General features: G+C 40.6%; 2 protein-coding genes across 5 annotated transcripts; one reads left to right on the forward strand and one right to left on the reverse strand.

Moving 5' to 3' along the window:
• Window positions 1-437: 437 nt before the first annotated feature.
• LOC112243792 (serum paraoxonase/arylesterase 2-like) lies at window positions 438-5,184 on the forward strand. 2 transcript variants are annotated; one of them, XR_006082991.1, is made up of 9 exons: window positions 438-571; window positions 875-945; window positions 1,359-1,414; window positions 1,737-1,902; window positions 2,654-2,783; window positions 2,923-3,123; window positions 3,258-3,339; window positions 3,417-3,609; window positions 4,658-4,845. XR_006082991.1 is itself a non-coding variant. In XM_042318794.1 (9 exons), exons 1-9 carry the CDS (start codon window positions 498-500, stop codon window positions 4,817-4,819), a joined length of 1,071 nt encoding a protein of 356 aa, XP_042174728.1. In that variant the 5' UTR covers window positions 438-497; the 3' UTR covers window positions 4,820-5,184. The 2 variants fall into 2 exon arrangements, 1 of the variants encoding a protein (XP_042174728.1); XM_042318794.1 differs by having other exon boundaries at window positions 3,481-3,609; window positions 4,658-5,184.
• Window positions 5,185-5,340: 156 nt separating this feature from the next.
• Window positions 5,341-10,881, reverse strand: LOC112225375 (potassium channel subfamily K member 5-like). 3 transcript variants are annotated; one of them, XM_042318792.1, is made up of 6 exons: window positions 10,552-10,881; window positions 8,919-8,992; window positions 8,152-8,263; window positions 7,835-8,001; window positions 7,206-7,374; window positions 5,341-6,994 (listed from the first exon to the last, which is right to left on the reverse strand). In XM_042318792.1, the coding sequence occupies exons 1-6, from the start codon at window positions 10,580-10,582 to the stop codon at window positions 6,279-6,281; spliced, it is 1,269 nt and encodes a 422-aa protein (XP_042174726.1). In that variant the 5' UTR covers window positions 10,583-10,881; the 3' UTR covers window positions 5,341-6,278. The 3 variants fall into 3 exon arrangements, with proteins under 3 accessions (XP_042174726.1, XP_042174725.1, XP_042174727.1); XM_042318791.1 differs by lacking the exon at window positions 8,919-8,992 and having other exon boundaries at window positions 10,397-10,874; XM_042318793.1 differs by lacking the exon at window positions 10,552-10,881 and having other exon boundaries at window positions 8,923-8,992.
• Between the last annotated feature and the right edge of the window lie 369 nt (window positions 10,882-11,250).

An 11,250-nucleotide genomic window follows, 5' to 3' on the forward strand; every position in this document is an offset into this window, starting at 1 on the left:
AAAAAACGACTTAAGTAGTACTTTAAAGTATGTTTACTTAAGTACTTTACACCCCTGCGTAGAGGTTAAAGTTATGTTTAAATTACAGGTACATCTCACTGATTTGATATGGAAAACAAGTATTTGATATGTTTTTTACCCTCTTTGTAAAGTGAACTAGATTCAGTTGTGATGTAACTGAATATTGTTTTCTTCACAAGTGTGTTAACTTCTTTACATTAAATGTGGGCCGCTAATTTGGCGTGCAAGTCTCAACTGTTGTTTAGTTGTCAACTCATTTGTCTGAAAAGCAGCAAACAAGTGATGTGGACAATATCATCATCATGAACCCGGGGATCACAGTTTTGGGACTGCAGATTTGACCTCCCTCTAGGAATTGCTAAACTACAGCGCGCCCCATGGTTCAACTGTGCAATTACACTCTGCCTGTACACAACACACCCACCTTTTGCACACGGCTTTCATAACCTTTGACCAAGGGAAAGAGTTTGTCTGCCATGAAGTGGGTGCTTGTTACCATCTGCATTGCTGCATTGGCAGCTCTTTTGGGGCAAAGACTTCTTAAATTGAGGTAGGCTGCATGGTTGCTGAACATTTTAACATTATAGGGCATGTGTATCTTCTTTGGAATGTCTTCTTTGGAATCATGCTACATTTTCCTGATCAGAGTTTACAATATTGACCTGATTGGCATTGTCAACAGAGGCCTCAGACATTAAAAGTGATATTTTAAAAATAGGCTTTTAGCAACTTTGAAGTGAACTACTTTAGGTGAATTGAGCAGTGGTGTGAGAGTGTCAAAAGCTGAATTCAGAATGATCTGTGTTGCTCTTGCTTTCACACCAAAGTAATATTAACCAGGTTCTATTTGCAGTGAAATAGCCCTTGCCAACAGAGAAGTGCCTGTAAAACGCCTCCCCAACTGTCACCTATTGAAGAATATAGGTATGTCTGAACCAGTCCATTAAATTGTAATCATATTGACATTATAACAGTTCATGCTTTAATTAATACATATAGTATAGTTCTTCTATGTTTCACATCGGTGTGAGATAGATACCAATGTAATGTTGAAATAGCCTGTTCTACTTTAAGCCTGTTCCAGTTATTCCAGTAGGTTGAAAATAATGAGTCTTCTCAGTATGTGTGATGAGATCAGGCTGTATAACTGCTAGTTGGCAAGTGTCAGGGCTGAAGTTCATTAGACTAATAGTCCAAGTATCAACGTGTCCCAGCATGCTTTGTTTGGTGTCATGATGATGATGTTATGTTTAATGAAGGCCTTTGGCCTATGAGATAAAAATAATACATTGATTTAGGCTATTGCTAATGGTTTGTGGACAATCCTATATGTACAGAATATGGAGCAGAGGACTTCACCATACTTCGAGATGGACTGGCCATCATAAGCACCGTAAGTAAAATCCATTGTCATGATGTGATCCTTCATGGCAAGCATGTTCTGGTAAGGCACACTGAATAATTAAAATATTGTCCTCAATTCATAATATTGCCTGTTGAACATACCTACCTCACCCCTATGATAAAATAACTATTTTTACAGAATAAAATGGCTGTTTTTAATAATACAATACATACACCATGTTGTATCCCAAATGGCACCCTATTCCCTACATAGTGCACTAATTTGGTCAAAAGTAGTGCACTATATAGGGAATAGGGTGCCATTTAGAACCTAACCCTGTCACTCATGTCAAATCAATACCCCCACCCAGGGCTTGAAATATCCTGGAATGCCCTCCTTCTCTGATGACCCAGGCAAGATATATACCCTGGACCTGTTGGACCCCAGATTGATCCCTGTGGAGCTGACAATCAAAGGAGACCTGGACCGGGACTCCTTCAACCCCCATGGAATCAGTGTCTACATTGACGAGACAGGTAAAATATGGGAGATTTAGCTCTCACATATTAAATTAGTTTGTTTCAAAAACTTCGGACATGTGGTAACTTCACAAAGTGGACCAGTGAGCTTTGTGTAATCACCCACCCAACCAATAAAATCCACAGTGTATATAGAGACACACTTTGACTGTGAATCTCTCTGCTAGACACTTTCCCTCATCAAGACCGGCTAGACCGTAATTGCCAGCTGTTTGATTCAACAGCATACAAAAATGGAAATTACACAAGATATGTTTATTTTATTAATAATATGAAATAACACATATGGAATCATGAGGTAACCAAAAAGTGTTAAACATATCTAAATATATTTTAGATTCTTCAAATTAGCCACCCTTTGCCTTGATGACAGCTTTGCACACTTTGGCAAAAAGAAAAACCCTTGAATGAGTAGGTGTGTCCAAACATTTGACTGGTACTGTATAGCAAAACAGTGCAGTATACAGTAAAACAATACAGTATACAGTACAACAGTACACAGTAAAAGAGTACAGTATAAAACATGTGTCAGCAATTATTCTAGTTACTCAAGTCAGAAATCGCAGCAAATTCCTCCATTCCAGATCAGATTATCCCAAATTGGAACACTCTTCAGACCATTGCCTATGGAATTATGAACACTACTGTGTGTGTGTGTGTCTTCCCTGTCAATCAATAGAGAGCCTTAGACACCAGAGGACACAGTAGAGACGATATTTCTCACTGCTGAACTCCCATCTCCTTCCAGATAAAACCATCCATCTGTTTGTTGTCAATCACCCTCAACATTACACGAGCCAGGTAGAGATCTTTCTATTTGTCGAAGAGGACAACACCATTGTGCACCTGAAAACTATAAAGCATGATCTCCTTCATAGGTAGGTGTGAGATGTTTACATTTACATGATGTGGATGAACCACATTGGCTATGTACTGTACAGTATGACCAGTGAGAGTTCCACAGTGGTGTGTTTCTGCTTGGCTAACTCTGTATGTTTCTGCCCTTTACTCTCTCAGTGTGAATGACATTGTGGCTGTGGGAGTGGAGAGCTTCTATGCCACCAACGATCACACCTATCCCAGTGCAGTGCTACACATGCTGGCTGTGTTCCTGGGTCTACCCTGGGCTGATGTGGTTTACTACAGCCCTGGAGGAGTGAAGGCAGTGGGCGATGGCTTCCTATCTGCAAACGGCATCAACATGTCACCCGACAAAAGGTGCCTTCTTTGTTTCCACAATTGCAGTAAAGTCTACACAATTGAGAATCGAACAGTTTAAAATGTACAAATCGGTTGTGCTCTTTGGAAGTGTGTTATGCAGTAAAACAATAAATGTGTTTTTTTCCTCCCAGGTATCTATACGTGTCTGCTATTTTGGACCATGAGATTGCTGTTTTTGAGATAAAGAAAAACAAAGACTTGGTACATGTCAAGGTAAAACTTTTTCACTACATCAAATATGAACGCAAACTTCTTTACGGGCATAATATTATATTTTGTATTGTTTCTAGAGATGGTCCAACCGCTGTAATACAATCAGCCATCACATTCCTAATGATGTCTGTCTCCAACCAGTCTGTAGCCGTTGGGTCTCTCTGTGACAACATCGAGGTGGACCATGTAACAGGTGACATTTGGCTGGGTTGTCACCCTAATGGAGCAAAGGTAGCAGTATATGACCCTGAGGATCTACCTGGATCCGAGGTTAGTACGTCATTTACCATGTCCTCTCTAGTTCTATTATATTATAGGAATAAATTCACTCTGATCTCAGTTCCAAATGGCACCCTATTCCCTATAGCAGTGGTTCCCACACTTTTTATAGTCCCCTACCCCTTCAAACATTCAACCTCCAGCTGCGTACCCCCTCTAGCACCAGGGTCAGCTGTACCCCCTCTAGCACCAGGGTCAGCACACTCTCAAATGTTTTTTGCCATCATTGTAAACCTGCCACACACACACTATACGATACATTTATTAAACATAAGAATGAGTGTGAGTTGTCGTCACAACCCGGCTCATGGGAAGTGACAAAGAGCTCTTATACGACAAGGGCACAAATAATAATATAATAGTCAATAATTTTGCTTTTTATTTAACCATCTTAGATATTAAACCTTATTTGTTAATTGAAAATTGTGAATAACTCACCACAGGTTAATGAGAAAGGTGTGCTTGAAAGGATGCACATAACTCTGCAATGTTGGGTTGTATTGGAGAGAGTCTCAGTCTTAAATCATTTTCCACACACAATCTGTGCCTTTATTTAGTTTTCATGCTAATGAGGGCCGAGAATCCACTCTCACATAGGTACGTGGTTGCAAAGGGCATCAGTGTTTTAACAGCATGATTTGCCAAGGCAGGATATTCTGAGCGCAGCCCTATCCAGAAATCTGGCAGTGGCTTCTGATTAAATTCAATTTTCACAGAACCGCTTGTTACAATGTTTATGAGGCTCTCTTGTTCAGATATCGGTAATTGGACTGGAGGCAGGGCATGAAAGGGATAACGAATCCAGTTGTTTGTGTCATCCGTTTCGGGAAAGTATCTGCGTAATTTCACACCCAACTCACTCAGGTGCTTCGCTATATCACATCACCAGTTTGGGAATACCTGCCCTATAGAGTATACTCCCTATGGGCCTTGGCCAAAAGTAGTGTAGTGCACTGTATAGGGAATAGACTGCCATTTGGGACACACCCCATGTACCAAAAGCTTTAATTGGTTTTCTTTATCATAATTTGTTTTATAGGTCATCAGGATTCAGGACATCCACTATGAGAAGCCAGTGGTGACCCAGGTCTATGCTGATGATGGCAGTGTGCTCATAGGATCCTCTGTAGCAGCTCCCTATGAAGGAAAGCTTCTCATAGGAACAGTCTACCACAAAGCCCTGGTCTGTGATCTGAAGTAGCCAATGATTCCTTCCAGACATCTGATTTCCAAAGTCTGTGTGTGTATATATAGATGCAGTAATGACACTCAAACTGTATTGTTCTCAAAGTCTGTGCTGTTTCTGTATAGTACATCTTGTCTGGTGTAATATGATTGAAAAGTATAAATATTCCACATGGTTGCCACAATATAACACTGCAATTACAATTGTAATTATGTTAAACGATAAGAGGCTGTCTGCGCTCTTTTAAGTTCCTTAGTACTCAATAGTGTCTGTTCCAGGTGCGTAGGAGTCAAAATAAGAATATGAGAGACCTGCACACTGTCGAAAATGGTGGACTATTTGTAATGATTAAACAGTTATATTTCATTATTTTACTTTGACATATTGTTGATCATCGATCTTTGGGGGAATATTTTTCGGGGGCGGGGGGGGTAAATGACAAAGCAAAAAATACAAAATGATTCTATATCTTATGTCTCCTTTTTCAAGTCCACAACCACTACATCTACTCATATAAAAAACATGGAAATTGCATAGAAACTCATGTAAACTTTATTTCTGAAGGCAGTTTGTAACAATAGACAAACTACATAGCTTTCAGTTTCTCATTTTAGAGTCAGGTAAATCACACTGGCAACTCTAAGGAGTCCATTGTTTGCTATATTTTCCTTCTTTTACTTTTCCCACAGACCAAAATGTGTGTTTAACATCGAGATAAAGATAACAGAGAAGACAGGAAGTTGTCCAGACTGTGTTCATGATCTTAGGCCTTGATAATCTTGGGTCATACATTTCACTGATCACGATGTTAAGGAAAACCGTTGAAAATTTGTTTCCACTCCTCACCACAGGGGAATGTGACCAATCCTAACTCTGCCATAGTCTCTGGTTGTCCCAGGACCTTGTTATGATGCTTCTACATCATTCAGTTCAGATGGATAAAAAGGTGTGATGGGGTCATAAATAAAAAGGTGTGATGGGGTGATAAATTAAAAGGTGTGATGGGGTGATAAATAAAAGGTGTGATGGGGTGATAAATAAAAAGGTGTGATGGGGTGATAAATAAAAAGGTGTGATGGGGTGATAAATAAAAAGGTGTGATGGGGTGATGAATAAAAAGGTGTGATGGGGTGATAAATTAAAAGGTGTGATGGGGTGATACATTAAAAGGTGTGATGGGGTGATACATTAAAAGGTGTGATGGGTGATACATTAAAAGGTGTGATGGGGTTATAAATTAAAAGGTGTGATGGGGTGATAAAGTAAAAGGTGTGATGGGGTGATAAATAAAAAGGTGTGATGGGTACAATAAATAAAAAGTTGTGATGATCCGCAGACCCATCACAGACCCATCATACCTTTTACTTTATCTGAATTCACAGGTTTTCTACACCAACCAAACTTCTATGAGAGCGCGATAGTCCCCTTTTGATTACATCATTCAGTTCTCCATGAAGAGGATGGATCCAAGGCTTCAGCCTTTCTCATCATTCTCCTCTCCCGAATCCCCCTCCACTACCTTTGATACAGTAAACCTATTCTCTCCACCATCTTGATTCTGAACATTCTCCTCTTTGTTGATGTTAGGACCTAGATCGGCGGGGTTTAGGTTCTCTTTTGAGTTGGACACATAAACAGCCTTCGCTCTAGTGTCCCTATCCAGACAGTTCTCCTCAAACACAGGGTCTTTCATAAAGACAGGGTCATCCTCGATAAGCCTCTGCACCTCCTCTCCCATCCCAAAGCTGCTTAGTAACATATTGTGACTGATGCTGAGGTGGCGCCTCAGGCGGCGTGGGGAATGCTCCAGGGTTTGGATATTTGTCCCCAGGATGTCACTACAGCTCTTTGAACGACTCAACTCCTTGAATTCCGTCTTCGGCTTCGCGGCAGCGCCAATCTGCCTGATGGCGGTGCTGTAGTCCTCATGCTTCTCAGACAGGAAGTTGAAGATGTCGACGGCGGTGGGGAGGCGGCGAGGGCTGCGGATGTCGTCCTTCTCGAGCTGCCATCGGTGTTCCAGGTGGTCCATCCTGTGTCTCTGCCTTCTCTTCTTCAGGACCTTGTGAGCCGACACAACCATGTGGACGTTCCAGCTGAAGAACAGAGACAGCCAGGCCAGACCCATGTAGATCCACACCTCTGCAAACACCCGGTACAGCCTTGGGTAGTCTATGTTTGGATTGATACCTGTGGAGTCAAAAAGAGAACATAGTTTAATTAAGTATATGTCACCCTTTCTTCAGCTTGGACAAAGCAGGATTGCACCAGGCAATGAATCCAACTCCAAATAACTTTATGATCCTCTAACGTGAATTAGGTGATATCATGATATCTCTTAAACATAAACTAATATTTTCTGAGGAATGCCATCTACTTCATGAAAAGCCTATGTAACTACCTGCGACGTAGTCCCCGAAGCCGACAGTGGTGAGGGTGATGAAGGAGAAGTAGAAGCCCTCCAGGTACGACCATCCCTCCAGGGACATGAACACAAACGGGGGGATAACCAGGTGTACCAGCAGACCCCACAGGAGGAAGATGGCCGTGCAGATCAACTGGACCTTTTTCTGCAGACGTCACACGGGGAGACTCGAACAATCATTCAAATGTATTTAAAGAACTTTGTGACAACTGCTGATGTAAAAAGGGCTTCACAGTGAGCCGGCCTAGACCCCAGAGAGCAACCAAAGCAGCAGCTAAAGCACAGTGAGAAGAACAAGCAACGGCATGTGACACAAGTGACAATGTTAGACCAATCCCTTTGATTTCACCATGTCAATTGTCATTTTTGAGTGTTCCACCAGATCTGGTGATAAGGCTAACATGTCTTGTAGGCTAACACTTCTCCATTAGTTGGACCATACAGGATTCAGTCATTAGTACCCAGCTACAGTGGCTAAACGTGGCTTACCATTGGCTAATCCGCTGTTAATAAATGCTTAAGTCATGTATTGCACCTCCCCAAAAGTCATTGATAGAAATCCAAATCAGCACATTAGACGTGCTGAGACTCCCAGTGAGTCTTACCACACTAAGGCCTTTGAGTACCAGGACCTGTCCCAGGCGCTTGGCTCTGTCTCCGAAGAACGAGCCCAGCTCACTAATCCAGGTGAGGCAGAGAGGGATCCCACACAGGCCATACAGGATGCAGAATATACGGCCGCCAGCCGTCTTTGGGGCAACATTACCATAACCTGCAAATCACAAACGTATAGGCTTTCAGACGGGGGTGGCAGCTTAATTTCTGCTATGGTTAGACATTGGGTAACTGAGTTAGCAGCTGTTATCGGAGAGAGATGAACATGATTCAATGTTTCCAGTGTTGTATTCAAGATATTGCCCACCTATGGTAGTGACAATAGTGGCAGCAAAGACAACCGAATTGGTCCAGTCCCAGTTGTTGTAGGTATTCTCTCCAGTGATGGTCACACCTTGTCCAGCAGCGTCTGACACCACCTAGGGAACAGAGTGGGTTATCACACTGTACAAACAGAGCTGATCTTAAATGGTAACGGGTTTCATTGGGATTCATTTCAGGAGTCTTCACACTCTAGGTAAACACACAGTTACTTTGGGAATCTAAATTCACTGAGATTGAGCAAATAAAAATATAATATGTTCCCACTTTGATTTGTTTGAAAAGTATATTTTAGTCATTACACACAAACAATAGACCCCTGTTATATATTTCCAGAACCTTCAAATAGAAGGACACAACCGTAATGAAGGGACTGATAACGCCCTCTGTAGTCTCGTAAACACGACCCTAGACAGCAGTGGCATTGAAACATTGGAGGCAACCCGGATATCTAGAGAGACAACGCCCTCTGAAAATATGCTACCCCTTTGGCTATTCCACAGTAGCAGAGTGGCACTGAGACTCTGATTTGACACTATAAAATGGATGATTGCAAAGTTAAACAAAACATACAAGGACTACTTTTAACAATTTCCACTGAAAACATATTGGCTTGAAGAACAGTGCAGACGCAAAGTTTGGCAACATAATGACTGCAATCTTCTGACGTCATTCTGTTACCAACGTTGCATCTGCATTGTTATCGGAGCAAAGAAAATGGCAAACCAGTTCTTCTGAACTGTCCCAACATACTGACTTGGCTCCTTCGTTGAAGAGCACAGAGATGATGAAAACGCATGTAGGCTCATCAGTGATGTGTTCTGTTGCTATAATTGAAACTTGATTTATAAGCGTAGTAGTACTCCAAGCTTTTACTGCAACAGTGAAAATAATATATTCATAATAACATATAAAAATACAAATATGCACATCTATTATCAATAACACAGCCATATCAGTACTGACAAGGACTGAAATGTCACAACTTGACAAGCTTTGTTTAGATTCAATAATTTCAGATGATCTACAATTTTATTTTTTCATGTAAAATTACCCACAAAGCATTTGACATCAGGCATTGCCTTTTGGATGTCTTTTTCTGATTCTCCATATTTTGGGGGTATTTTTTTGGAGCCCTGATTTCAATGTCCACGAACGTGGATTTTTGGTCCAGTCCAGATCAAATCTGAACCAATCATAGTTGTCCGGACCGGCCTATATTTGGCCCAAACACAGACATGGATCTGGTCCACACAGATCAGATGTGTACTTTATCATTAGAACAATACCCAGCTAGTGTTTGTTTTTACATGTATATTTTGGACATTCAGCAGATGCTCTTATCCAGAGTGACTTACAGTCAGTGTATTCAACTAAGGTAGATAAACAACAACATATCACAGTCATAGCAAGAAAAAAATATTCTGTAAACGTTACTCAGAATGTTATTGTAGTTAAAGTGGTCTGTTGGTTCATTCTGTTATGCTGGCCTACTTTGATCATCATTGCAGCCAGTTTTAAAGGATTTGGAAAAGCTAACATTACTGCATGTGATAGATAGATGGAAGCAATAATACATATTTGGTTTCTTAATTAATAGAACATGTATAGCATTACATTTTTTGCCATAGAATAAATGTCTGAAAAATACATATTTTCAACGTCTGGAAAATACATATTTTTTCCATTCATTCAGCCTCTAAAATGCACCTGATTTCAACGTCCAGAAAATAAGTATTTTTGACATCCATATAACACTTATTTTCGAGGTCCCAGAGGTCTAAGCTTTCATTCAGCACCTGAAATGCCCTGGCTATGTTTATTATCCAGGGACAACGTCCATGGGCCTAAATAGTTGTCGAACAGTAGGCCTAAAACATAGTGGCAATTCTACGGTAACAGAGGGATTCTGAGAACTACTTTTAGGACTACTTTTAACAACTTCCACTAAAATGGTTACAATACATTTGCTTGAAGAACAAAAGTGCATAGAGTTGTACGGTTTGTTTAACTTTGCAATTATTGTTTTTTTGTTTGACATACATTTGAAAGTGAAAAAATCCGACTTTCAGCAATAGCTGTTACACCTTGGAATCGCCCATAGTGTAAAATACAGTTTTAGAGACATAATAAAGTTCCAATGCTGACCAAGCTGACAACACAGTAATGATAATCATTAAAACGCCGATTGGGAAGATGATACATGTATTTTAAATTGAATCCCTACATACCCCCAAAATATAGTTCAGATCTTCTTTAGTCAAGCACGGATATGTTTTAAGAATGTTTTCCTTTTGACGGGAATATTCGGATTTGGCCAGTTTCCAATTGGGTTCTTCAAGTATTTGAAATATTGCTGCCCCGATCGATAGGTAAAAAATGATACCTGACGTTAATACAGGACCCTTATCAGACATTGCCGATCACTTAAAAGTAATCCTCATTATAAATTCGCATCAGAATTGTTGCCCAAAACAAAAAATAGGACGCGTGTTGCATTCAAACTTCTCTTCCTGGTTCCTGTGCTGGGTAATTACAAACGTGGGAGACTGGGATTGTGATAATACAACGGAAGATGACAAATTCAACCCAGTCCACATACAAGACATCGTTTCAGGTGTGCGCCATTGTTTAGCCTATAGTATCATTTTCAAAGAGACAGAAAAACGTTATGTGCCTTTCTGATTTCCACAACCTAGCTATATGGGTTTAAAGCTGGAATCCGTAGCTGTGAAACTGCCACGTTAGCCTAGCTACTTCAAACAACGAACACTGTTTTTTCCCCCTCAGACATCATTGCACATCATTGCAGTGCGATATAACAGCAGATTATGTACTTCTCAAGCTTCATAATCAAAGCAAAATCAATAAGAAACGCTACCAGTGGCACTGTTCACTGTATGCTGATCTCAGATGTAATGCTGTGTGGATTAAAGGTCTCAAATTAAATATCTTTATTGAGTTTTGACTGATTGAAAGTCTCTGGCTGGGGATGTGTTTATGGAAAACAGCCACATAGACGTCTACCTTTACGAAAAAAGATTGCAGTATAACTGGTGTATGCTGCAAATACTGCGTCCAAAAT

This window comes from Oncorhynchus tshawytscha, unplaced genomic scaffold (assembly GCF_018296145.1).
Source record: "Oncorhynchus tshawytscha isolate Ot180627B unplaced genomic scaffold, Otsh_v2.0 Un_scaffold_13173_pilon_pilon, whole genome shotgun sequence".
In the NCBI taxonomy this organism is placed as follows: domain Eukaryota; kingdom Metazoa; phylum Chordata; class Actinopteri; order Salmoniformes; family Salmonidae; genus Oncorhynchus; species Oncorhynchus tshawytscha.